Source organism: Pipistrellus hanaki (assembly GCF_964339955.1).
Source record: "Pipistrellus hanaki genome assembly, chromosome: 15".
NCBI lineage: Eukaryota > Metazoa > Chordata > Mammalia > Chiroptera > Vespertilionidae > Pipistrellus > Pipistrellus hanaki.
In genome coordinates, this window is record NC_140517.1 from 51,504,631 (window position 1) to 51,531,875 (window position 27,245).

At 47.4% G+C, this 27,245-nt stretch overlaps 2 protein-coding genes across 5 annotated transcripts in view; one reads left to right on the forward strand and one right to left on the reverse strand.

Annotated features, from left to right (window-relative positions):
* The window catches only part of LOC311633543 (uncharacterized protein), a 90,844-nt gene that overhangs the window by 61,297 nt on the left and 2,302 nt on the right, over positions 1-27,245 (reverse strand). Inside the window, exon 3 of one of the 3 annotated variants that reach the window (XM_084906298.1) lies at positions 19,908-24,105. The exons of the other annotated variants lie outside the window; for them this stretch is intronic. Within the exon in view, the coding sequence (XP_084762424.1) occupies positions 21,371-24,105 (2,735 nt within the window). The 3' untranslated portion in view covers positions 19,908-21,370. Of the gene's footprint in view, positions 1-19,907; positions 24,106-27,245 lie in introns of those variants that run through there. 3 annotated transcript variants of the gene reach the window in all.
* Positions 466-14,261, forward strand: LOC311633542 (zinc finger protein 552-like). 2 transcript variants are annotated; one of them, XM_084906296.1, is made up of 3 exons: positions 466-693; positions 1,581-1,707; positions 9,994-14,261. In XM_084906296.1, exons 1-3 carry the CDS (start codon positions 661-663, stop codon positions 12,822-12,824), a joined length of 2,991 nt encoding a protein of 996 aa, XP_084762422.1. In that variant the 5' UTR covers positions 466-660; the 3' UTR covers positions 12,825-14,261. The 2 variants fall into 2 exon arrangements, with proteins under 2 accessions (XP_084762422.1, XP_084762423.1); XM_084906297.1 differs by lacking the exon at positions 9,994-14,261 and adding an exon at positions 1,878-2,254.

Below are 27,245 nucleotides of genomic sequence, written 5' to 3' on the forward strand. Positions count from 1 at the left end.
TAAGAGAGAAGATGGAAACATCAATAATGATAGACAATCATTGAATCGCTGTCTCCCCCACACCTCCAACCGGGTGTCCGACTCGGGCATGTGCCCTTGACTGAAATTGATACATATATTTTGTTGTACTGAAGCACAGATGCCATGTGGACTTACAATTGGCATCTGAGGGAAGGGGCGAGCACAGACTGTGGTACCGAGCCCAGAACCAATCTCCAGGTCCTTGGGGTCAGAATGGAGTGTTTGCTGCAATTAACCAGAGCCAGCCCTGCCCTCCAGGGAGCAGCATACCTTTACACTGGGTGCCTCCAGGGGCAAAAGTCCTAGCAGCTCTCCAGGGAGAACTGTGTGGCCTTTGGAGGGCTAGAAACTACATTACCCAGAAACACGCGCGCTGAGTCGAGCCAGTGGCAGATCAGGGTAAAAGCATTTCCGCCAGTTGGGGCGGGGCTTCCGGCATCGTCCTCGCGGCCATATCGGCTGCTTGTCGGAGTCTTTGCCGCCTTGGAGTCGCCGGGAGGCAGCGGGAGGCAGAAGGCGACACGGAGTCCCGATCCCCGCCGTCGCCACACGTGAGGGCGAGGCTCGGCGACCCCACGAGGGACCCGCCTCAGGGCGGGACCGGGTCCCTCCTCGCCCGCCGCCCCGCCCGCAGGTCCGATGGCGGCGGCCGCGCCGAGGCGCCCGGCTGAGGTGAGCGCGTCCCCGCCTCCCCGCCCCGCCCCGCAGCCCGGGGTGCGGGCCCCCGGGCCCCGTGGCCCCCCTCAGGCGGGAAGCCGGTCATGGCGGCGGTGTGGCTGGTAGGGGCGGAAGCCGGCCCGCGCCCCGAGGGGAAGGGGAGGCGGGCGGTCACGTGACCCCCGGAGGGCGGCCCGAGGCCCCGGGAGGAGGAGGACCGGGGCTCCACGGGCGGAGGAGCCGCGGGAGGAGGTGACAGCGGGGACAGCTCCCGCCTCCCCTCCCGCTCGGGGTCCCCGGAATGTGGGGGCGCTGGGAGGGCGAGGGCGTCTCCGGGTCCCTGTGCCCGGCGGGAACCCCTCAGGCCCGGGGCGCGGGGAGGGGGCGCGGGCCTCTGAGCTGCGGGAGCTCCCAGGGCGGATGGGGACGCGGGGCCAGCGGTGCGGAGAGGCCTGTCCAGCGGCGACTCCCCGAGTGCGTGGCTGTGGGGGCGCCACGGGGACGGGAGGGGCGGGGTGCGGTCTGCAGAAGGCTGTGCGCAGTGCGGGGACGTGGGAGTTAGGGTCCCGGGACCGAGCATGGGGGTCTGCCAGGTGGAGCCTGAGCCGGGGCTGGGCGGTGCCTTGTCGCCCTCCAGAGACCCCGAGGGGGATGCATGCCATGATGGGGGGCCCTGCAGCCGGGACCGAGCCGGGTTCCATCTCTGTGCCCTGCTGCCCGCTGTGGCTGAGGGAGGCCCGCAGACATGCGGGGACCCTGAGGATGGGGGGCCCCCTGGCCTCTGCCCCCTGTGGGGTTCCTCTGAGGGGAGCTTTGGAGGGGAGTGGGTGTAGATGCCTGGGGAGAGGGGCTGCGGGTTCTCGGGCACAGATGGTCACGGGGTCCTCTGTCCCCGTTCACAGGCCGCGGTGACCTTGGAGGACGTGGCCGTGCGCTTCTCGCGGGAAGAATGGAGGCTGGTGGACGAGGCTCAGAGACGCCTGTACGTGCGTGTGATGCTGGAGAACTTTGCCCTCGTGTCCTCTCTGGGTAAGACTCACAGCCTCACCTGGGACTCGGGCTGGACTCTCCTCCCTGCCCTCTCGGCTCTCTCAGTCCGCGGGCCTGGACCTCAGCAGGGCTGCCTCCCCGGTGCGGGGCGGCTGCTGTGCTGCTGGGCCTGTGGGTCTGCACTGCCCTCCTCTCCCCTGCGCTCCCAGTGCTGAGCCCTTTGGGAAGGATTCAAGGTCAGTCAGTCGCATTGCATCGAGCTTCACGGATTCTCAGTGTCTGGGCTGATGTGTCCGGACCCATACCCCTCCGTCTCCCTGCGGTGGTCCCTTCCTGCCCCGGTCAGTCCTCCTGCCTGCCTGTGCCGGGACTCGCAGGTGTGGTCTGGGTCGTGCTTATCTGAAGCCGGGCTCCTCTTCAAGGCTCTCCTGCACAGCGTGTCCTGTTTAGATCTGTTTTCCTTTTCTGTTTCCCAGCCTGGTTGCAATACAGACTTGTGTGTATTAAAGTGTACAGTGGGCCGAAACCGGTTTGGCTCAGTGGATAGAGCGTCGGTCTGCGGACTTAAGGGTCCCGGGTTCGATTCCGGTCAAGGGCATGTACCCTGGTTGCGGGGCACATCCCCAGTGGGGAGTGTGTAGGAGGCAGCTGATCGATGCTTCTCTCTCATTGATGTTTCTCATTCTCTATCCCTCTCCCTTCCTCTCTGTAAAAAATCAATAAAAAAAATATATTTTTTAAATTAAGTGTACAGTGGGCTGTGAACAATGGGACAGAGGGGAAAACCTGGACTATGGGCTTTATTCAAGGAGAAGGAAGTGCCCGGCTGTCTCGCAGGGAAAACAGTGGCCCATGCAGAGGGGAACATGCCTTTGAGGGGAGGAAGGGGAAGGGGTGGGGCTTAGTGTACTCTGCATGCGCTGATTGGTGGCTTAATGTGTGGTCCAGATAAGATACATAGTCACTCAGGTACTCAGGGACAAAGGCTTAGGGTATTTGGCAGGTGCTGATTGGTGGTTCAGTGTATGGTCCATAGAAGGTGCTGGTTAGGTGCTCAGGAATGTCCAGGCCTCAGGTGCAAGTTAGGTTATACTCTGCCTCCTGCTGGGGGAAGGGAGGGTCCATCACCAAAGTAAAGGCCACACTAAAGTTAATTAAACGTGTTTCTTCATATTAAGTTGCCTGGTATTTTTATGCTGTGAATGCTTAAGATCTACTCTCCATGCATTTCAATTACATAACATCACTAACTAGTCACCATGCTCTTAAGTCCGTCCGTAGAACTCACTTGTTCTTGTAAAGCAGTGGTTCTCAGCCTTCCTAATGCCATGATCCTTTAATACAGCTCCTCATGTTGTGGGGACCCCCAACCATAAAATTATCTTTGTTGCTGATTCATAACTGTCATTTTTCTACTGTTATGAATCGAAATGTAAATATCTGAAACGCAGGATGTCTTAGGCGACCCCTGTGAAAGGGGGTTAAGACCCACAGGTTGAGAACCACCATTGTAAAGGCACGTCCGTACTCTTTTTTTGTTTTGTTAATCGTCACGTGAGGATATTTTTTCCATTGCTTTTCAGAGAAAGTAGACGGGTGGCAGGAGGGGAGGGAGAGAGAGAAACATCGATGTGACATCTTACCTAGACTGGTTGTCCCAAATATGCCCCCCATGATCCCTCTGTGCTAGGGCTGACGCTCTAAACACTGAGCCACACCACCCAGGGCTGCCCATTTCTTAATTGGATTGTTTGTTGCTGTTCAGTTGTATGAACACCTTGCATATTTTAGCTCTCCCTTATGAGACAGCCTTTACACATGCTTTTCATTTCTCATGACTGCTTTCTTTGCTTTGCAGATGCCTTTTCATTTGCTGTAGCTCAGCTCCTTCACCTTTGTCTTTGTTGTGTCTGCTGTTGGTGACATCCAAAAACCATTGCCAAAATCAATGCCAAGGAGTTTTAAATTTTCCTATGTCACATTGAAGTTTTTAATGCATTTCTTATTAATTTTTGTGAGCGGTGTAAGGTAGGGCCCCAGTTCATTTATTGTAGGTGCATATCCAGTTTTCTCAACATTGTTTTTCACTTGTAGAGACAGAGAACAAGTGAGAGAGAGGGAGTGGATGAGGGAGGAAAACATTCATTTGCTCTTCCTCTTATTTACACACTCATTGGTTGGTTCTTATATGGGCCCTGACCAGGGATTGAACCCACAACCTTTACTTATCTGGACAGTGCTCTAACCAACTGAGCTACCTGGCCAGGGTCCATCACTGTTAATTGAAGACACTATTTCCCCCCCATTTTGTGTTTTTGGTGTCCTTGTCACAGAGTACTTGACCACATATGTGGGTTTCTTTCTGGGCTGTCTGTATTCTGTTCTTACACCTGTGTGTCTATTTATGTTAGCTTTGACTAATTTGTTTTGTAATATGGTTTTAATCATGAAGTTTCATGTCTGTAACTCTACTGATCTTGTATATCAAAATTGCTTGGACCGTTAGAAATCATTTGTTGTTTGAATTTTAGGATTTGTTTTCTAGTTCTAGTAAAAATTCTACTGGATTTTGGTAGAGAGCACATGGAATCATGTTGCATTTGTTAGTAGAGATGTTTTAACATTAATAATTTTTTCAATCCAAGAACACAGGATGTGTTTTCATTAATTTGAATCTTCAGGTCTTTTCATCAGTTGTCTTATGGTTTTCAGAGTTCAGATCTTTCACCTTCTTTGTATTAAATTTGTTGCTAAATATTTTATTGTTTGTAATGGTTTTATGAATGAGATTGATTTCTAAATTTCTTACCCAGGTATTTTATTGTTAGTGTATTGATACACTGAGTTGTATGTGGGTTTGGAATTCTGCAAAGTTATTGGGCTTGTTTATTCCTGCGGGAGGTGTTTTGCTGCAGTTTTTAGGATGTTCTTTATATGAGACTAAAGTCCCATCTTGTCCCGTGAGCCGCCCACCACTCCAGCAGGAGCGGGCTGGAGTCACAGTACTGCCGCCGGGAGGCCTGTGGGGGCCTGGAGGGACCCGAACTGATTCTGAAGGAGGCGGGAGGCCGGGGCATGGAGGGAACCTATAGGCCCCTGGAGGGAACCTCTGGCACCACCCGCGGGTGGGGGGTGGAGCCGGCAGACCTATCTCCTGATGACTAGTTGTGCACGCCCACCCACCATTGTGAATGTGACACCATAACATAATTTGCATATCACCGCTTTATTTTATAGATAGATTGATGGATAATATCATCTGCAAACACAGGCAGCTTTACTCCCTTAATATGTGTGTGGGTATTTTATTTCAGAGAGCGAGAGAGAGAACTATCAATGATGAGAGAGAGTCATTGTTCACTGCCTCTTGCATGCCCCCTAAGGGCGACTAAGCCTGTTAGCTGTGCATATGCTCTGACTGGGATTCAAACCATGGCCTTCTGGTTCCTAGATTGTCGCCCAACCATGAGTGACACTGGTCAGGCCATTTTAAATGTTTTTAAATCTTCATTTAAGGATATTTTCTCCATTGATTTGTAAAGACAGTGAAGGATGGCTGACATGTACACATAAGGAATTATTTGACATTGAAATGGGACTCAAAAGAACTGTTGGCCCAGAAAGGAACTCACTACAGACTGATTCATTTGCCTCTCATTATTGCTTGTTGCAATTTAGGTTCTTACAAGGGTTCTTACAAGGGTTCTTACAAGGTTCTTACAAGGTTCTTACAAGGGTATTTCTTGGATCACATGATCCCACACACCTAGAGGAAATAATGAACAACATAAACTGATGAACAAAAACAGACCCAGAGAAAGAGAAACAGTGATCAGACTCTCAAACCTCAGAGGGAAAGTAGGGGAGGGTGGGGGTAAGGGGAAGAGATCAACCAAAGGACTTGTGTGCATGCCTATGGGCCTGGCCAGTGGCCATGGACAACAGGGGCTTGGGGGCATATGTAGGGAGGGGTTTGGGATGGGAATGGGGGGATAAGGACAATTATGTGAGACCATAATCAATAAAATAAATTAATTTTAAAAATGAAAAAAAAAGACAGTGAAGGAGAAGGAGAGGAGGGGACAGAGAAACATTGATGTGAGAGAGACACGGTGACCTGGTTACCTCCTGCACTGGTGGGGCATGAACCCACAAACTAGACTTGTAATCTTGACCATGAAGTGAGCCTTTGACCCCTTCTTCCAAGGGACAAGGCTCTATTCACTAAACAGCATGCGCCAGGGTGATTTTTCTTAATTTTTATTAAAAAAAAAAAAAAAAGAAGAAGAGAGAGAGAGGGCCGAAACCAGTTTGGCTCAGTGGACAGAGAGTTGGCTTACGTACTGAAGGGTCCCAGGTTCGATTCCGGTCAAGAGCATGCACCTTGGTTGCAGGCACATCTCCAATAGGGGGTGTGCAAGAGGCAGCTGATGGATGTTTCTCTCTCATCGATGTTTCTAACTCTCCCTCTTCCTCTCTGCAAAAAATCAATAAAATATATATTTTTAAAAAAAAAAAATTAAAAAAAGAGAGGAATTGAGAGAAAGTGAGATGATGAAATTTCAATTTATTGTTCCATTTATTTATGCATTCTTTTATTCCTTCTTAAATATGCCCTAACTAGAGATCAAACCTACAATCTTGGATTATTAGCTGACACTCTAACCAATTGAGCTTCCCATCCCAGGCCTCTACATCTAATATTTTGTGAGGTTTTATGAAAGAATTCTGAATTATTTTAAATGTTTCTGGATCTATTGTGATGATCATAAGATTTTCCTCCTTCGTTCTGTTAATGTGCTAAAGCACATTTATTTATTTATTTATTCGTTTATTTTTAAATATATTTTTATTGATTTATTACAGAGAGGAAGGGAGAGGGATAGAGAGCTAGAAACATCGATGAGAGAGAAACATCGACCAGCTGCCTCTTGCACACCCCCTACCGGGGATGTAAAGCACATTTATTGATTTTGTTTATGATGAACCATTCTTGCACTCGAGGGATAAATCCCATGTAATTACAATTTATGATTTTTTAAATATGCTGTTGAATTTGTTTGCTATTAATTTGTTGAGGGTTTGTTGTTCTTTTATATCTATATTTATTAGGAATGTTAGTCTGTTACAGTCTTTTCTTGTAATGTCATTATCTTTTAAAAATTCCATCTATATATATCTATATATGTGTATATATATATATAGGTATAGATAGATAATATATCTTTTATAAATATTTTTATTCATTTCTGAGAGTGAATGGGAAAGGGAAAGAGGGATAGAGGCATAGTGATGAGAGAGACTAGGCCAGCTGCCTCCTGCATACCCTTCTGGGGATCAAGCCCGCAACCCAGGCACATGCCCTTGACCTGAATCGAACCTGGGACCCTTTAGTCCACAGGCCAGTGCTCTTATCTACAGACCCAACCAGCTCGGGCAGTGCTATAGTTTTTTTTTGTTTTGTTTTTTAATACATTTTATTGATTTTATACAGAGAGGAAGGGAGAGAGAGAGTTAGAAACATCGATGAGAGAGTCATCGATCAGCTGCCTCTTGCACACCCCCTACCGGGGATGTGCTCGCAACCAAGGTACATGCCCTTGACCGGAATCGAACCCAGGACCCTTCAGTCCCCAAGCCGACGCTCTATCCATTGAGCCAAACCAGCCCCGGCGGCAGTGCTATGTTTTTATTCTTTGCCTTTTGTGTATCTACTATTGCATTTTGCTTTGTGATTGCAGAGGCTTATATAAAATCTTATAATTAAAACATTCTAAGCTACCAACTTCAACTGCAAAACAGTTGTTAATCCTTACCTGAGGATGTTATTTTCCATTGATTTCTAGAGAGAATGGAAAGGTTGGGGAAAGACAGCAACATCCATGTGAGAGACACATCAATTGGTTTTCTTTTATAAAAAAAATATATTTTATTGATTTTCCACAGAGAGGAAGGGAGAGGGACAGAGAGCTAGAAACATCAATAAGAGAGAAACATCAATCAGCCGCCTTCTGCACCCCCCCCACTGGGGATGTGCCCACAATCTAGGTACATGCCCTTAACCAGAATGGAACCTGGGACCCTTCAGTCTGTTGACTGACGCTCTGTCCACTGAGCCAAACCTGTTTAGGCAAATTTTTATTTTTTAAATTACTTTTAGAGAGGGAGAAGGGGAGGGGTGAGAGAGAGAAGCATTGATATGAGAGAGAAATTGGTTTGTTGCCTCTTGTATGCACCCTGACTGGGGAGCTAACCCACAACATAGGCATGTGCCCTAACTGAGAATCAAACCCGGTACCTTCCTGTGATTGGGACTGCACTCCAGCTAACTCAGCTATCTCATCCAGGGCAATTGTATGTCCCTTACTCTCTCCCTCCCACCTTCCCTCCCTCCCTCTCTTTTCTTTCTTTTTTTTGTAGGTTGCTGGGCTTGCGTAAATTATTTATTTTAAAATCCTTTTCTGACCATACACAGATATGTATTTCATTGGAGTGATTATTAAATTTGTGTTCCTTTGGTTGGTGGGGTGTCATGTTTCCTTGATTTTTTAAAAAATTTTTGTTTGCATGTTTCATTGTTTGGTTTTTGCTTTGCTTTTGGGGGTTTTTATTTGTAGCCTTGTGTTGGTGCCTGTACATTTCATAGGGTGGATTACTTTGACTTTCTGGAAAGGTTTCAGTGGGAAGAGCTTCACCTTGGGAAGGTGTCACTGTGCTGACTTGGCTGGTGTTGCAGTTCTGACTACAAGACCGAACCCGAACCGCCTACTGTCTGTAGCTGTGTTTCCTGGAGTCAGTGTTAGTGACATCGCAGGGGTCCTCCAGAGCTAAGGCTTTCTGTGCTCACATCAGTGAAGAAGATTGCTGTAGACGTGCTGATTCTGTTCTCCAAAGGAAGTGTTTTTGGCACAGTTGTTCCCTTTAGATGTCGTGTGCAGTGTGTCCTCATGGCTGTGATGGAATTTGTGTCTGATTTTAAAACCCCCAGTGGCGTTGACTTTGCTGTGTGAGATGCAGTCACATCCTGATCAGTGATTGAGCCTGTGAGCAGAGCACAGCTACACACACAAGGAGCTAATGTCTGAGGAGTCAGCCATCCATATTGCCCATGGCTTTGGTGCCTGAGAAGGGGGCATTTGTGCGACAGCAATGGGGTCAGGTTATCTAATATTGGCATTTCAGGGACAGTTGTGGCTCTGGGGTTGGGTGGGGTGTGCGGTGTGGCCACTGTAGAGCAGCCAGCTGGGATCCATGCCTGTGGTCACTTAGCCAGCTCTGCTGTGCAAACTGTGGGTGTCCTGGGACGTAGTGCGAGCTGTGCAGGGTCTTTCTGGAAAAGGTGTCTCCTCCGCAGAGGAGGATGTTGGCAAGGGCTGGCATTTACCCTTCGGCTGATACACATGGCTCCCGCCTTCCTTTCCTTTTCTTCTCCAGGTGTCTTCACTACGCTGGTGTTCCCAGTGATTTTTTTGTGTCTTTATTCTCCTTTAAGCTGATTTCCTCTACCCCATTGCTGACATTCCTCACCTAGATGTGCTTTCTGGGTACATTGTGTGCTGAGTTACTCTGCAACAGACCTCTCCATTCACGTGTCCTTTCCTTCTGTCGTCCATGTTGTATGTAGTTGCCCTGCTAGGACTTTCGGGGAAGAGTCCTCTCTGCGTGTATCCCAGGATGGTCTCTGTCTAGCCATGGCCAAGCGGGTTCGAGGGGTGTGGTCCTAGTGACCAGCAGTTGTAAAAATTGTGTTGTCAGGACGTTGTTCAGGTCGTACCACAACCTGTCTGCTCACCAGAGGGTTTGTGTCATTGCCAGTAGCCAAACCCACTTCTCCACCTCTTCCAGCTTTGGCCCTTACCGTGTCTGCCGTGGTTTCTAGCCCACGGATATCCCCTCCCTCGACTCCCATCCCACCTGCCCTCTGACCACTCTTCCCTCAGTGCTCTTCAACAGTGCCCTCACAGACTGTGCCGTGAGATGTTGAAAACTTCTGTATTGACCTCGGACAGCAGCTAATACATTACATTTGGATGGTAATGAGTTTACACATATGCTTCTACATCAACAGCAGCAAAGGATATGCAGGAATTGGGTGGCACAGAAAGTGCATTGTGTGCTGTGCCTCTCTTTGTTGTGTCAGACCCAAACGTATCCTTCCCCTGGCTGTGTGTTCACCAATTTCCGACCTTAGAAGCCTAGTGGCACAAAGTAGTCAGCCAGTCCTTCCAACGGAATTTCCTTCTGTTGCAAAGCTTTTCATATATAGATGCGTTTCTCCCTTCCTTTTAGTCAACATGTAATTCAAAAGCTTTTCTTTGCGTTCAGGTTGCTGCTGTGGAGCGGACGATGCGGAAGCACACGGGGAACAGAGGGCTTCTGAGGGCGTGTCGCAGGGGAAGAATCCCAAGGCAGCCTCGTCTTCCCAGAAGAGACACCCCTGTGGGCGCTGCGGGCCGGTCCTGAGGGACGTTTTCCACTTGGTGGAGCAGCAGGGGACGCAGCACAGCCAGAAGCTGCTGAGGTGCGGGGCGTGTGCAAAACGGTTTTATTTCCGTGTAAACTGTCACCCCCCTAAGGAGCAGCCCGAGGGAGAGGAACTCTTCGGAAGTAGTGCCCACACGGCCTCATCCGCGAAGAACTGCAGCACCCACATGTCAGAGAAGACCTTTACCTCTGAGCAGGGTGAGGGGGACTTCCTGCCCAGCTTGGGACAGCAGCAGCAGCAGCAGCTCACTCAGAAAGCAAAGGAGCCAAAGAAGGGCACCCAGTGGGAGGCACCTTCACAAAGCAGAGCAGGTCCTGACCCTCCAGGGAAATGCAAAAAGGCCTTTAACCCCAAACGCCTGCTTGTTCCGGACCAGGATGTCGATACTGCAAGAAAATGTTTTGTGTGCAGTGAGTGTGGAAAAATATTCAGGTACAAGTCCCCATTTGTTACTCACTGCAGGCTCCACACTGGAAAAAGTACTTATGTGTGTGGCAAAAGTGGGAAAACCTTTAGTGGAAGTTCAACCCTCAGGCAACATCGAAAAGTTCATGCAGGTCCAAGGAGGTACAAATGCAGCAAATGCGGAAAATCCTTAAGCCACAAGACTGTCCTCATTAATACCCAGGAACAACACAACGGGGAAGACAGTTATGTGTGCAGCAGATGTACAGAGCGGTTTAGCCTTTGTGCAGTGTCCATTGAATACCCGAAAGTTCAATTGCAAGAAAAACCTTATAAGTGTCAGGACTGTGAAAAATCGTTTACCTCTGTCGCTGCCCTCAGTTATCATCAGAGCTCTCACACGGGAGAAAGACCTTATGGGTGCAGTGATTGTGGCAAATCTTTTATCTCTAGGTCTGATCTCCGTTATCACCAGAGAGTTCACACTGGAGATAGGCCCCATGCGTGCAATCAATGCGGGAAATCTTTTATCACTCGCACAGCTCTTCGTTATCACCAGCGAGTTCACACTGGAGAAAGGCCTTTTGAATGTAGCGAATGTGGGAAGTCCTTTACCCGAAGAAATAACCTCCTTATACACCTGAGAGTTCATTCAGGGTACAGGCCTTATGAGTGTGGTGAATGTGGGAAATCTTTTACCTTTAGTTCGAGCCTCCGCTGTCATCACAGAGTTCACACTGGAGAAAGGCCGTATGACTGCAATGAGTGTGGGAAATCTTTTAACAATAGGTGGACACTTGTTAGACACCTGAGGATTCACACAGGAGAAAAGCCTTATGTGTGCAGCAAATGTGGCAAATCTTTTACTTGTAGTTCCATACTTCAGTATCATGAGCGAGGCCACCTTGGGAAAAGGCCTTATGAGTGCACTGAATGTGAGAGATCTTTTACTACTAGCTCTGCCCTCCGTTATCATCAGAGTGTTCACACAGGAGAAAGGCCTTATGAGTGCAATGAATGTGGGAAATCGTTTATCTCCAGATCTGACTTCCAGTATCATCAGAAAACTCACTCAGGGGAAAGGCCTTATGAGTGTAATGAATGTGGAAAATCCTTTATTCGAAAAAATAACCTCATTTTACACCAGAGAGTACACACAGGAGAAAGACCTTATGAGTGTAGTGAATGTGGGAAATCTTTTAACAATAAGTCTACACTCATTCAACATCGGAGAGTTCACACAGGAGAAAAACCTTATGTGTGCACTGAATGTGGAAAATCCTTTACTTCTAGCTCTACCCTCTCCTATCATCTGAGAACTCACGCGGGAAAAAGGCCTTATGAATGCAGTGAATGTGGCAAATCCTTTACATCTAGTTCCACCCTCAATTACCATCAGAGAGTTCACACAGGAGAAAGGCCTTATAAATGCAATCAATGTGGAAAATCTTTTACTTTTAGCTCGAGCCTCCGTTATCATCACAGAGTACACACTGGAGAAAGGCCGTATGAGTGCAGTGAGTGTGGAAAAACTTTTAAGGATAGATCACAATTCACTAAACATCAGAGAGGTCACACTGGAGAGAGACCTTATGAGTGTAATGAATGTGGGAAATCTTTTAGCCACAAATCTTCCCTCTCAATACACCAGAAAATTCATAACAGAGAAAGGTCTTACAAGTGTACTGAGTGTGGGAAATCTTTTACCTCTACCTCTGGTCTTGGTTATCATCGGAGACTTCACAGGGGAGAGAGGCCGTACCAGTGCATTGAATGTGGGAAATCTTTTACCAGTAGCTCGATACTAGTTCGACACCAGAGGGTTCACACTGGTGAAAGGCCTTATGAATGTAGGGAATGTGGGAAAACTTTTGCCAGTAGTGACACACTGTCTTATCATCAGAGAGTTCACACGGGAAAAAAGCCTTACAAATGCAGTCAGTGTGGAAAATCTTTTGCCTCCGGTTCCACCCTTCGTTACCATCAGAGAGTTCACACAGGAGAAAGGCCCTATGAGTGCAGTGAATGTGGGAAGTCTTTTATCTGTAGTTCCAAACTTCGTTACCATCTTCGAGTTCACACCGGTGAAAGGCCTTACGAATGCAGTGAATGTGGAAAACTGTTCAGGGATAGTTCCCAGTTCAGTCAGCACCGGAGAGGTCACACTGGAGAAAGGCCTTACGCGTGCAATGAATGTGGGAAACCTTTTATACGAAAATCTACGCTCTTGCAACATCAGAGAGTTCACATAAGGGAAAGTCCTTAGAAGTGCTAGAGAAATCAATTTTCAGTTCAGTGTAAAAGCCCTGGAGGGAATTCCTTCAGAACTCATTTGTCTGAATTGAGACTCGAATCTGAGTATGTACAGTGGATAGGTTCCCGTAAGTTTCATTTAAGAGAAGCGTGTGTAAATACGTTATACTTTATGATTGGCCGGGGGTCTTCCTAGATTTATGAGGCTAAAGTTATTTAACTTTCCCACTGGGATGTGCTTAGAGTTTTTGCAACAGTCATGGCCTAATGTGTTCTGGGAAGCTGACCTCTGGTTTCATGTATTGTAGCAATCTAGGAATAACCAAACCCTCAGTAGTCAGCTTTCCCTTAATGACTAATTTAGACATGGATTTCAGTGAGTATCCCAACTTCTGCTTCAAGCTTACTGAGAAATGGCTACCAGTTCCAGGGATGTGTTGGTCTCACATGACACTTGTAATGAAATTTACCAGCTTGCAGTTCATGAACTCACTGCTTTGCCTTGTAAAACAGTTGAGGCCTTATTTTTTCTTTGTTGTTAATCTTCATCTGAGGGCATTTTTTCTGTTGGATTTTAGAGAAAGTTGAAGGGAGAGGCAGAAGAGACAAACATCACTGTGAGAGAGAGATTGGATGGGTTGACTCACACATATTACAACTAAGGGCCAGGGACCAAACCTGCAACCCAGGTACATAACTCTGATAAGGATCAACCTGAGGTAATTCAGAATGTGGGAAATGCTCTAAAAATTGAGTCAGAACTGCCAGAGCCAAAAGACATCTTGAATATGGCAAACCAAAACCAGAGTGTTATGCTCTCCTCTCTTTATGTATAAAATATACTTTGGGTAAACATAAAGTTAGGAAAACTTAGAGATGATTTCTATTGAAGTGCTAACATCCTGGTAAAGTTTTATAGAGTGCAGACATGTCTGAACAGCTCATAAAATAATTGATTTCGCCCATAAGTATCAACCAATTACTTCAATCGCATATATTCAATGACAGCTAGCAGAGTAGACAAAATTCCAGTGGGTAAAAATGTTGTTGGATGGAAAACCTTTTAACAGTTGAACTCACTATGCAAAGTTCACAACACAAAAATGACACTGATCCTTCATAGCATCTGTGCCTAACGCAATCAGAAGCCTCAGCTCTTTGTGCAGCGGTGTGGCTAGAATCAAGGATTGGATCTAATGTCTTTGGCTCCAACTTTGTATTCATTGCAAACAAAGGAGAACAAGTTAAAGACATCAGAGGTGTGCCATACACGTATTCCGGGAAGACAGTATCTGGTTCCAGAACAGCTGTAATACAGTCACACGTTTAGTGGTTCACCGTGCACGTAAAAATTACGTTTACACGCCGAAACTGGTTTGGCTCAGTGGATAGAGCGTCGGTCTGTGGACTGAAAGGTCCCAGGTTTGATTCCAGTTAGGGGCATGTACGTGGGTTGCGGGCACGTTCCCGGTTTTGGGCGGGGGGGGGGTTGCAGGAGGCAGCTGGTCGATGTTTCTCATCGGTGTTTCTAGCTCTCTCCCTCCCTTCCTCTCTGTAAAAAATCAATAAAGTATATTTTAAAAAATACGTTAACACTCTACATCACTGTAGTCCATGAAATGTGCGATTTCATTATGTTTCAAACAATAATGTACATAATTTTAACAGACTTGTGTTGCCCAAGCCAGTGTGGTACAGTGGTTTAAGCATTGGTCTATGCACCAGAAAGGTAGCAGGTTTGATTCCAGGTCAAGGGCAGGTATCTGGGATACAGGTCCATCCTCAGTCCCCATTGAGGCCCCTGGGAAAGCAATCCCTGTGTTTAATACTTATGGTCCTCTCTTTTATCCCTCCCCCCAACCCTCCACTCTAAAAACCAATGCAAAAAATAACCTCTGGAGAGGATATTTAAAAATACATATTTTTTATTATTTTTTTTTACAGAGAGGTAGGGAGAGGGATAGAGTTAGAAACATTGATTCAGTTGCCTCCTGCACACTCCCCAATGGAGATGCACCTGCAACCAAGGTACATGCCCTTGACCAGAATCGAACCTGGGACCCCTCAGTCCGTAGGCTGGCACTATCCACTGAGCCAAACCTATCAGAGCATTGGTTTTTATTATTATGAGAGATACTACAGCAGTGTATGACGGGAGTAGAAAAATGTCAAAACATTTCCCAGAAATTATAAAAATCTTACTCCATTGGGGGGTCTATTCACAGCCCTGGTCACTTGCTCCCAGCAATGATGGAATTCGTGCAATTCAACAAAAGGAAAATAATCCAATTCAAGAAATTGGCAAAGGACTTAGACATTTATCCCAAGATGACCAATATCCTTTATAATAGAAGGCTATGGTGCAAATAGACTGATAAAATAACATCGCACTGATGTACACTGACTACCAGGGGGCGCATTTCAAACATGGCAGGTGTCTGCTGCGATGGGATGGTGGAGCAGGTGAGCGTTGCACCAAACCAAGATGGGGCACTGCACTGGTCACTTGTCAGGGCGAGCCTCTTACTGATAATTGTCTGCACCTGCGTGTCATGGTCCGCTTGTACCCACTGCCGGCTCCCAGCACAGGTCCTGATCACTTGGTGCTGTCTGTGCGAGCGGTGGCTGGTGGCCCTGATCACCCCTGAGGGATTCTCCATCTTCCCCTGCTCCTGAAGGGCAATCCGGCCCAGTAGCTGCTGCTTGCACCACAAGTGGGTGTGAGAGGTGGCGGCAGGAGGGGCTGGGCAGGGCCACGAGGGTGGGCTGAGACCTGGCCCTGTGCCCACTGCAGCCTCATGGCCCACAGTTCCTTTCTGGTGCACAGATTCACACACTGGGCTCCTCGTATATCCATGAAAAATTAATCCAGGCAGCTGTAATGAAGTATCACCTCACATCTACTAGACTGGCTGCTTTGTACAAATCAGCAGAAGTGCTGGGGAGGAGGGAACTTGGTGCACTGCTGTGGGGTTGCACACAGTGCAGTTACTTGGAAATAGGATGGAGTTTTCTTAAAAAAAAAAACCTGCTGATTGACACAGCAGTTCCATATCTGGGAATGCTTCCTAAGGATCCTGAAACAAGAAAAAAATATGCCCAGACCAGTTGGGCTCAGTGGATAGAGCGTTGGCCTGCCGACTAAAGGGTCCCAGGTTCAATTCCAGTCAAGGGCATGTACCTGGGTTTGGGGCACATCCCCAGTAGGAGGTGTGCAAGAAGCAGCTGATCAATGTTTCTCTGACATCAATCTTTCTAGCTCTCTATCCCTCCCCCTTCCTCTCTGTAAAAAATCAATAAAATATATTTTTTAAAAAGGAATAAAATATTGCAGTTGTGTTTATGACATATACAATAAAGATCCAGAAACATCTAAAGTGTCCACCAGCAGAGGACTGGGTAGAAAAGCTGTGATGTATTTACACAATGCAATACTATGGGGCCAGGAAAAAAAATCTCTTACCAGCATAGATAGACCTAGAGGTTATGATGCTAAGTGGAATGAGCAAAGACAAGTGCCACATGATCTTGGTTGTATGTGGGATCTGATAAACAGGAAATGTGTTCTGATGCATGGGGAGTTTGACAGATCTTAGAATAAGGGTGGGGGTAGAGGTGGGGCAGGGTGGAGGGTCTGCAGGGGTGTATGGGAGACATCTGTTACGCTGTCAACAATAACAAATAAATTTAAAATATTAAAATAGTCTCCAGCACACTCCTTCTGGCACTGCGATTATAGGCCTGGTCTGACACTGCAGGCCTATAATAACACTGCTGTTCCTGGGACAAGAACATTTTTAAGTTTTTCGTGTCTAGGACACATCTCCCAATGTAATAAAATCTCTCCCTTGCTGAAACCAGTTTGGCTCTGGATAGAGCGTCGGCCTCCGGACTGAAGGGTCCCAGGTTAGATTCTGTCAAGGGCACGTGCCCAGATTGCAGGCTGGATTCCCTCTGGGGTCTGTGCAGGAGGCAGCTGATCAATGGTTCTTTCATCACTGATGTTTCTCTCCATCTCCCTTCCTGTCTGAAATCAATAAAAATATAAGTTAAAAGCCAACACACTCACAACACCCAAAGGCAGTGTCACAAGTCTGGACCCAAGAAGGAGTCCCGCCCTAACTCATCTTGATCTGTCATTGGCTTAACTCCGCGCAACGTCTTCTGGGTAATGTAGTTCCCAGCGCTCCATTCTGAGTTCCTGGGAGATTTGTCCCCGGACGGATCCTGTAAAGTGATGCTGTTCCCTGCAGGAAAGCGCTTGCTCTTGGTTAACAACAGACAAAAAGACTCCGTTCTGACACTATCTTCCCGGAGATGGGCTGCGGGTTGAGGACCACAAGACTGTGCACGCCCTTCTCCTAGATGTCAGTTGCAAGTCCAGTTGTTATCGGTGCCTCAGAACGATTCTGAATATCACCCTTCCATTGTCCTAGATGTGTTGCTTTCCATTTCTGAATCCCTTAAAAGACAATTAGATATTCACATGTACTCCAGTGAATTTTTTTAATTGATTTTAGAGGGAGGGGGGGGAAGCATCAATGATTTAATTTATTTTAGAGAGAGAGGAGTAGAAACATCGCTGACACAGAAACACTCTTCCCTGCCACTTCCTGGGGATCAGCTGAGCCCGGGGCAGGCACCCTGACCAGAATGGAACTGGGGGTCTCTGGATGCAGGGGAACCTCACTCAGCCAACTGGGCTGCACCGTCAGAACACAACAGGCTGATTTAAAACACATGCATGTTTTTATTCACTTCAGGAAGAGGAAGGGAGAGGGGGAGAAGTATCAGTGATGACGGAGTCCTTGGATCCGCTGCCTGCTGCAAGGCCCCCTTCTGGGCATGGCGCCTGCAACCCGACCATGTGCCCTGACCAGGAATTGAACCTTGACTTCCTAACTCAAGGGTCCAAGGTCAATGCTGAGTCACATCAGCCGGGCACAACAGGCTACCTCTTAAATAGAAAACCACTGCCGAAACCGGTTTGGCTCAGCTGTAGAGCGTCGGCCTGCGGACTGAAAGGTCCCAGGTTCGATTCTGGTCAGGGGCATGTACATTGGTTGCGGGCACATCCCCAGTGGGGTGTGCAAGAGGCAGCTGGTCAATGTTTCTCTCTCATCGGCGTTTCTAGCTCTCTATCTCTCTCCCTTCCTCTCTATAAAAAATCAATAAAATATATTTAAAATAAAAATAAAAAAATAGAAAACCACAGGTACCAAATGGCATACCTCTTTTTTTTTCCCCCCCCCCCGAGTATAATTTGCTTTTCTTTTTTCTTCTTTTTTCTTTTTTTAATATATTCTATTGATTTTTCGCAGAGAGAAAGAGAGAGGGATAGAGAGCTAGAAATATCGATGAGAGAGAATCATCGATCAGCTGCCTCCCGCACACCCCCCACTGGGGATGTGCCCGCAACCAAGGTACATGCCCTTGACCGGAATCGAACCTGGGACCTTTCAGTTCGCAGGCTGACGCTCTATCCACTGAGCCAAACCGGTCCCGGCTTGCTTTTCTTTTTTAAAAATATATTTTATTGATTTACAGATTGGAAGGGAGAGGGATAGAGAGTCAGAAACATCAATGAGAGAGAAACATCCATCGGCTGCCTCCTTCACACCCCCAATTGGGGATGTGCCTGCAACCAAGGTCCATGCCCTTGATCAGAATCGAACCCAGGTCCCTTTATCTGCAGGCTGCTGCTCTATCCACTGAGCACACCGGTTAGGGCCAACCTGCAATTCTTGAGTTGTAAAGGGACTGAGAGCACAGAGGTAATAAGTCTGGATTAGTCCTTCCTGCCTAAAATATCTGAATGAATTCACTGAAGGTATCAAAAACATACACTGTAGCCCTAACCGGTGTGACTCAGTGGATAGAGCGTTGGCCTGCGAACTGAAGGGTCCCGGGTTCAATTCTGGTCAAGGGCATGTGCCTGGGTTGCAGGCTGGATCCCCAGAGCGTTCAGGAGGCAGCCAATCAATGGTTCTCTCTCATGTTTCTTTTTCGCGCTCCTTTCCTCTCTAAAATAAATCAAGAAATATTTTTTAAAAACAATAAAAATATAAGAAATGGAACCACAAATTGGTGTTTCTCTTTCACTCTCTCTAAAGTCAATAAGTAAAAATTTCACTATACTGGTCCCTCGGTTGGTTGAGTGCCATCCCCTTGTGCCAGGGTGGTGGGTGTGACCTCCGGGCAGGGCACACACAGGCACCGCCCATTGAACCATCGTGAGGGGAAGCAGCCCTGGCTGAGTGGCTCAGGTGGTGGAGTGTCCTCCTGAACACCAAATGTTTGCGAGTTCGATTCCCCGTCGGGGCACAGAGGGAAGTCAACAAAACACTATTCCTCCATCCCTTCCCGCCTCCAAATATCAGTAAACATATCCTGGGGAGAGGATTAAAAAAACAAAGTTTAACAACAAACCAATGTTTTTCTCTCTCCCTCTCTCTAAAATGAATAATTAAAAATACATAAATAAGAATTTTCAAAATACTATAAATCCTAGGAAGCCCTCCTCAGGTTAAATTAACTGACTAGAACCTTCGGTGGCAAACCACCACCAGGTGGCGACGTTTCCGCAGACACCAGGTGGAGACTTGACCAGTTCAGGAAGAAAAAAACTCAGGCCCTAACTGGTTTGGTTCAGTGGGTAGAGTGTCCGTCTGCGGACTGAAGGGTCCTGGGTTCGATTCCGGCCAGGACACATGCTGAGTTGCATGCTGGATCCCCAGTATGGGTTGTGCAGGAGGCAGCTGACCAATGATTCTCTCTCATCGGTGTTTCTAACTCTCTCTGTGTGTGTGTGTGTAAAAAGTCAATATTTAAAATAATAATAATTTTTTTAAAAAGGCCCTTGCCAAAACCGGTTTGATCAGTGGATAGAGCATCGGTCTGCGGACTGAAAGGTCCCGGGTTCAATTCCAGTCAAGGGCATGTACCTTGATTGCGGGCACATCCCCAGTAGGGGGTGTGCAGGAGGCAGCTAGTCGATGATTCTCTCTCATCGATGTTTCTATCTCTCTGTCTCTCCTCCTCTCTGTAAAAAACCAATACAATATTAAAAAAAAAAAAAAAAAAAAAAAGCACACTCTTGCCAAAACCAGTTTAGCTCAGTGGATAGAGTGTCAGCCTATGGACTGGAAGGTCCCAGGTTCTATTCCGGTCAAGGGCATGTACCTTGGTTGTGGGCAGGCACTAGGGGGTGTGCAGAAGGCAACTGATCGATGTTTCTCTCTCATTGATGTTTCTCATCGATGTTTCTAGCTCTCTATCCCTCTCCCTTCCTCTCTGTGAAAAATCAATAAAATATATATAATTTAAATATTAGCTTCTGGACATTACTGGGGCTAAGACTGTTGTTTGTTTTAAAATATGTTTTTATTAATTTTTTACAGAGAGAAAGGGAGAGGGAGTCAGAAACATCGATGAGAGACTTAGATCAGCTGCCTCCTGCACACCCCCCAACAGGGATGTGCCCACATCCAAGGTACATGCCCTTGATCAGAATTGAACCTGGGACCCTTCAGTCTGCAGGCCGATGCCCTATCCACTGAGGCAAACCGATTTCGGTGACATTTATGCTCTGAAAGCTCTCTCGTTGTTAAAGAAAATGTGTACCTTAAGCATAAAAGGGGAAACACCTTGAATTTTTTCTTTCTAGACTTAAAGGGGGCTTTAAACTGAATATTAATACCTTTTCTTTGAAGGTCAACTCTTTGGTGTAGTTTATAAAAATGAAAATTATTTAAATGTTTGTTTTTTAAACCCCTAGTTTTCAACTTCTAAAAGAGTATTCAGTGAGTTAATTTTATAACGTTTAACAATATTGTATTTTTTTTGGGGGGGAGGAATATTTTATTTAAATAGAAGATGGCACTGGAGATAGTTTTAAAATATTTTTTATGGTATTATAAAAAAAATTAAAACCTAAAGGTGATCTGTCCAGTTCCTCAATATGTAGAAAACTACGTGCTCTTGCTACTTAATATAATCATTTCATTATTTCATTATTAGCTATTACACATGATTAATAAATTTTTTTGTTTGAAGTTATTTTCTGGTGCTAAAATAAAAACCAGAAATAGAGGGGGTGGGGCAATGGTAAGATATGTACACAGATAATAATTTAATTAAAAAAAAACAAAAAAAACCCAGAAATACAACAACAAAAATATCTGCATTCAGCCCTGGGCAGGTTAGAAAGTATAATGTAAGTACACGTTTCCCACTGAACTAAAATTATGGAGACTCTCCGTTTCCTGTTGAGGACAGAATTTATGGTATGAAAGTCAAACAGAAGCCCATCTCCTTCAGTGTTAACACGTTCCCTACACATCTCACGTGCCCAGAGGCTAGAATTTGGCTAATAGATGAACCACATTCATATTACCCAAAAAGCATTTCTGCTGTGTGTTCTCTGATGTACACGAAGATGAGTGATCGTCATAAAAGATTTCCCACAGTCAGTGCACTCACAGGGTCCTTCCTCAGTGTGGATTTTTTATGACAATGGAGTCCAGAGCCACAGGTCAAACCTTTCCCACCGTCATGGCGCTAACAGGGCCCCTCCTTGGTGTGAAGTTTCTGATGGCGACGGAGATCAGCCTTCCTGGTAAAACATTTCCCACACGCCCTGCACGCGTAGGGCCTTTCCCCTGTGTGAACTCTCTGGTGCCGGAGAAGGTGGGACGTTCTGGCGAAAGACTTCCCACATGCGCTGCAGGTGCAGACCCCTTCTCCTGTGTGGAGCCTCTGATGGTAACGAAGGCCACAGGCGGTGGTGAAAGGTCTCCCGCACTCACTGCACTCGTAAGGCTTTTCTCCGGAATGGACCTGACGGTGCCTGAGGAGCGTACAGTGATACTGAAAGCGCTTCCCACACTCACTGCACTCATACGGCTCTTGGTGGGCGTGGACTCTCTGGTGGCGGTGCAGACTGTAGAGAGTGGTGAACGACTTCCCACAATCGCCACACGCGGGCTTCTCTCTCGCGTGGACTTTCTGATGGAAACGGAGTCTGTACTTACAGGGAAAGGATTTCCCACAATCCCCACACTCGTAGGGCTTTTCTCCAGCGTGGAGTCGCTGGTGCACACGGAGAGGGTACTTCTGGGTAAAGGATTTCCCACACTCACCACACTCATAAAGCTTTGCACCGGTGTGAACTCGCCGGTGGTAACTGGGGGCGGAACCAGACACCAAGGACTTCCCATATTCGTTATGCCCTTCTCCCAGGTGAGTTCTTACATGACAGAAGAGGCCCGAGCTAAAGGAAAAGGATTTTCCACACTGAGTGCACACGTAAGGTTTTTCTCCCGTGTGAACTCTCTGGTGTCTAACGAGGACCGACTTCTGGTTAAAGGATTTCCCACACTCACTGCACTCATACGGCCTTTCTCCCGTGTGTAGTCTGTGATGATAACGGAGGCTCGAGCTGTATGCAAAAGATTTTCCACACTGAGTGCACACGTAAGGTTTTTCTCCTGAGTGAATTCCCTGGTGTTTAATGAGTGTCCACTTATCGTTAAAAGTTTTCCCACACTCACTGCACTCATACGGCCTTTCTCCAGTGTGTACTCTGTGATGATAACGGAGGCTCGAGCTAAACGTAAAAGATTTCCCACACTGACTGCATTTATAAGGCCTTTCTCCTGTGTGAACTCTCTGATGGTAACTGAGGGAGGAACTTGATGTAAAGGATTTGCCACATTCGCTGCATTCATAAGGCCTTTTTCCCGCGTGAGTTCTCAGATGATAGGAGAAGCTGGAGCTAGAAGTAAAGGATTTTCCGCATTCGGAGCACACATAAGGTTTTTCTCCTGTATGTACTCTCTGGTGTAAAAGGAGGTGATATGTTTTAATAAAAGATTTTCCACATTCATTACACTTACAAGGCCTTTCTCCCGAGTGAGTTTTCTGATGACTCTTGAACGCAGATACAGAGATAAAAGAATTCCCACATTCACTGCACTCATAGGGCCTTTCTCCTGTGTGGACTCTTTGGTGTTTAACAAGTGTCCACCTATCCTTAAAGGAGTTCCCACACTCACTGCAGTTATAAGGCCTTTCTCCAGTGTGAATTCTATGATGACAGCGGAGGCTGGAGCGGGTAGTAAAAGACTGCCCACATTCGCCACACTTATAAGGCTTGTACCCTGAATGACTTACAAGGTGTCTAAGGAGGTGACTTCTCTGGGGAAAGGACTTGCCACACTCACTGCACTCGTGAGGCCTTTCTCCCGTGTGAATTTTCTGATGATAACGGAGCGCAGTCCTAGAGATGTAGGATTTCCCACAATCACTGCACCCATAAGGCCTTTCTCCCGTGTGAGCGCGCTGATGATGACGAAGCGAAGTGACAGAGGTAAACGATTTTGCACACTCCGTACACTTATAAGGTTTCTCTCGCATTTGAACGTTCGGGTATTCAACGGACACGGAACGATGACTGAACAGTTGTGTACACGTGCTGCACACATAACTGTTTTCCCCGTTGTGTTGTTCCTGGGTATTAAAGAGGACAGTCTTGTGGCTTAAGGATTTCCCGCATTTGCTGCACTTGTACTGCCTTGGACAGGCAGAAATTTTTCGATTCTGACTGAGGGCTGAGCTTCTACTAAAGGTTTTTCCAACTTTGCCACACACATAAGTACTTTTTCCGGTGTAGATTCTGCAGTGCCTAACTAATGAGGATCTGTGCCTGAATTTTTTCCCACACTCACTGCACACAAAACACTGTCCTGCAGGATCGACGTCCTGGTCCGGAACAAGCAGGCGTTTGGGGTTAAAGGCCTTTTTGCATTTCCCTGGAGGGTCAGGACCTGCTCTGCTTTGTGAAGGTGCCTCCCACCGGGTGCCCTCCTTCGGCTCCTTTGCTTTCTGAGTGAGCTGCTGCTGCTGCTGTCCCAAGCTGGGCAGGAAGTCCCTCTCACCCTGCTCAGAGGTAAAGGTCTTCTCTGACATGTGCGTGCTGCAGTTCTTCGCGGATGAGGCCGTGTGGGCACTACTTCCAAAGGGTTCCTCTTCCTCGGGCTGCTCCTTAGGAGGGTGACAGTTTACACGGAAATAAAACCGTTTTGCACACGCCCCGCACCTCAGCAGCTTCTGGCTGTGCTGCGTCCCCTGCTGCTCCACCAAGTGGAAAACGTCCCTCAGGACCGGCCCGCAGCGCCCACAGGGGTGTCTCTTCTGGGAAGACGAGGCTGCCTTGGGATTCTTCCCCTGCGACACGCCCTCAGAAGCCCTCTGTTCCCCGTGTGCTTCCGCATCGTCCGCTCCACAGCAGCAACCTGCATGCAAGGAAAAGCTTTTGAATTACATGCTGACTAAAGGGAAGGGAGAAACACATCTATACATGAAACACTTTGCAAAAGAAGGAAATTCCGTTGGAAGGAATGGCTGACTACTCTGTGCTCCTAGGCTTCTAAGGTTGGAAATTGGTGAACACACAGCCAGGGGAAGGATACGTGTGGGTCTGACACAACAAAGAGAGGCACAGCACACAATGCACTTTCTATGCCACCCGATTCCTGCATATCCTTTGCTGCTGTTGACGCAAAGCCGGGTAGAAGTATGCATGTAAGCCCATTACCATTCAAATGTATTAGCTGCCATCCGAGGTCAATACAGAAATTTTCAACATCTCACGGCACAATCTGTGAGGGCACTGTTGAAGAGCACTGAGGGAATAGTGGTCAGAGGGCAGGTGGGATGGGAGTCGAGGGAGGGGGATATCCGTGGGCTAGAAACCATGGTAGACACGGTAAGGGCCAAAGCTGGAAGAGGTGGAGAAGTGGGTTTGGCTACTGGCAATGACACAAACCCTCTGTGAGCAAAGACAGGTTTGTGGTACGACCTGAACAACGTCCTGACAACACAATTTTTACAACTGCCAGTCCCGAGGACCACACCCCTCGAACCCGCTTGGCCACGGCTAGACAGAGACCATCCTGGGATACACGCAGAGAGGGCTCTTCCCTGGAAGTCCTAACAGGGCAACTACATACAACATGGATGACAGAAGGAAAGGACACGTGAATGGAGAGGTCTGTTGCTGAGTAGCTCAGCACACAATGAACCCAGAAGGCACATCTAGGTGAGGAATGTCAGCAATGTGGTAGAGGACACCAGCTTTTGTCACCACCACCAACAAATTAAGGCAGTTTATCTCTCTCAAATCCATGTTTATCTCCCTGCCTCTCCCCATCCCTTGCACTTTCTCTAAAAAAAAATCAATGGAAAACAATATCCCCAGGTGAAGATGGACAACAACAAAAGGTAAGAGTTTTGCTTTGCAACTGAAGTTGGTAGCTTAGGATAGAATGTTTTAATGGTTAAGATTTTATATAAACCTCTAGCAATCACAAAGCAAAATGCAACAGTAGATACACAAAAGGGAAATAAAATTAAAAAAACCACTGCCCTAGCTGGTTGGGTCTGTAGATAAGAGCATTGGCCTGTGGACCAAAGGGTCCCAGGTTTGATTCAGGTCAAGGGCACATGCCTGGTCTGCGGGCTTGATCCACAGTAAGGCATGTAGGAGGCAGTCGATTCATGTTTCAATTCCTCTTTCCCTCTCCCTTTGTCTCTCAGAAGTGAATAAAAATGTACTTAAAAAACACTAGGGGCCCAGTGCACAGATCTGTGCATGCTGAAAGAACTGTGGGCCGTGAGGATGCAGTGGGCCCAGGGCTGGGCCTTGGGCCATCCTCCAGGCCCCTGCCTGGCCCCTCCCACTGCCAGCAACCCCGCTCCAACCACCACCGCCCCCACGAACTGCTGGCACAGGCCCCACTCCCACCTGCTCATGGCGCTGAGCGATCCAGGCTGGCAGTGGGCGCCAGCAGTAGGTGGGCGTGCCCCATAGGACCACGGAATTTGAGGGAAAAAAGCATTTTTAGTCACCACCAGAGGCTCACCCCGATGACAGCAACCAGTGCCCTGCCTTGGTCTGGCGCCCCGTCACCCGCTCCACCATCCTGCCTCGGCGATGCCTGCCATGTTCCATGCTCTGCCACCTGCCCCCAACACCTGCTATGTTCGACGCGCACCCCCTGGTGGTCAGCGCATGTCATAGTGACTGGTTGTTTGGTTGTTCCTTTGTTCCCCTGTTCGATCTTTGTATATTAGTGTTTTATATATAGATTCTATCTATTGTATCTATCTACATCTATCCATCCATCCATCCATGCATCCATCCATCCTATATAATAAAAGAAAAACATGTAAATTGGCCATACTTCCACAATGCCCACCAATCAGGAATATGCAAAAGAATTTTTAAACATTTTATTTTTTTATATTTTATTGATATTTTACAGAGAGAAAGGAAAGGGATAGAGAGTTAGAAACATGGATCAGCTGCCTCCTGCACACTCCCCACCGGGGATGTGCCCGCAACCCAGGTACATGCCCCCGACCGAATCGAACCCGGGACCTGTCAGTCCGCAGGCCGATGCTTTCTGCAGTAGTATGCAAATTAACCCAAGGAAGACGGAGGGTTAATTTGCATACACAGGGGCCAGGTGGAGAGCAGAGCGGGAGAGCTGGCGGCTTGGAGTGTGTGAAAAGAATGTGTAAAGGCTGTCTCCTAAGGGAGAGCTAAAATATACAAGGTGTCATAAACTGAACAGCAACAAACAATCCAATGAAGAAATGGGCAGCCCTGGGTGGTATGGCTCAGTGGTTAGAGTGCCGGCCCTAGCAGAGGGGTCCTGAGAAGGATATTAGGGAAACCAGGCTAGGTGAGACGTCACATCAATGTTTCTCTCTCCCCCAATGTTTTCTCTCCTCCCACCCTTCTACTCCGTATGAAAAACAATGGGAAAATATCCTCAGGTGAGGATTAACAAGACAAAAAATGGGTACTGAGTTCCTTTACAAGATGAGAGAGTTCTAAGGATGTACTTAAGAGCATGGTGACTAGTTAGTAATCTACACTAATAAGAGAAACATGCAAATTAACCATCACTCTGCTACACCCACCAGCCAGTCAGGAACGAATATGTAAAATAACCCAACACAGAGCAAGCAGGCTAGGGTTTCCCTGGCAATAGAGGAAGCCAAGCTTTCTGCCAGCCCTGGCTTCCGCTCAAGGCTACAAAGTTTCAATTATAGAAGGTAAATAAATCCCAGGTCCCAGGGCTTCCACTTGGGTTGCTGGGGGGCATGGCTGGCCAGCAAACCATCACAGGCCCCTCGCCCAGGCCACCCCACGTCCCAAGGGAATCCCTACCATGATCCAGGACACCCTTCAGGGAAAATCAGCCAGTCCTCACCCATGCTCCAGGCCTCTATCCTATGTAATAAAAGAGTAATATGCAGATTGATCATCATTCCAACACACAAGGTGGCTGCCCTCATCTGGTCAAAGATCCTGACCCCATGTGGACACAAAATGGCCACTACAAGATGGCCAGCAGGGGAGGGA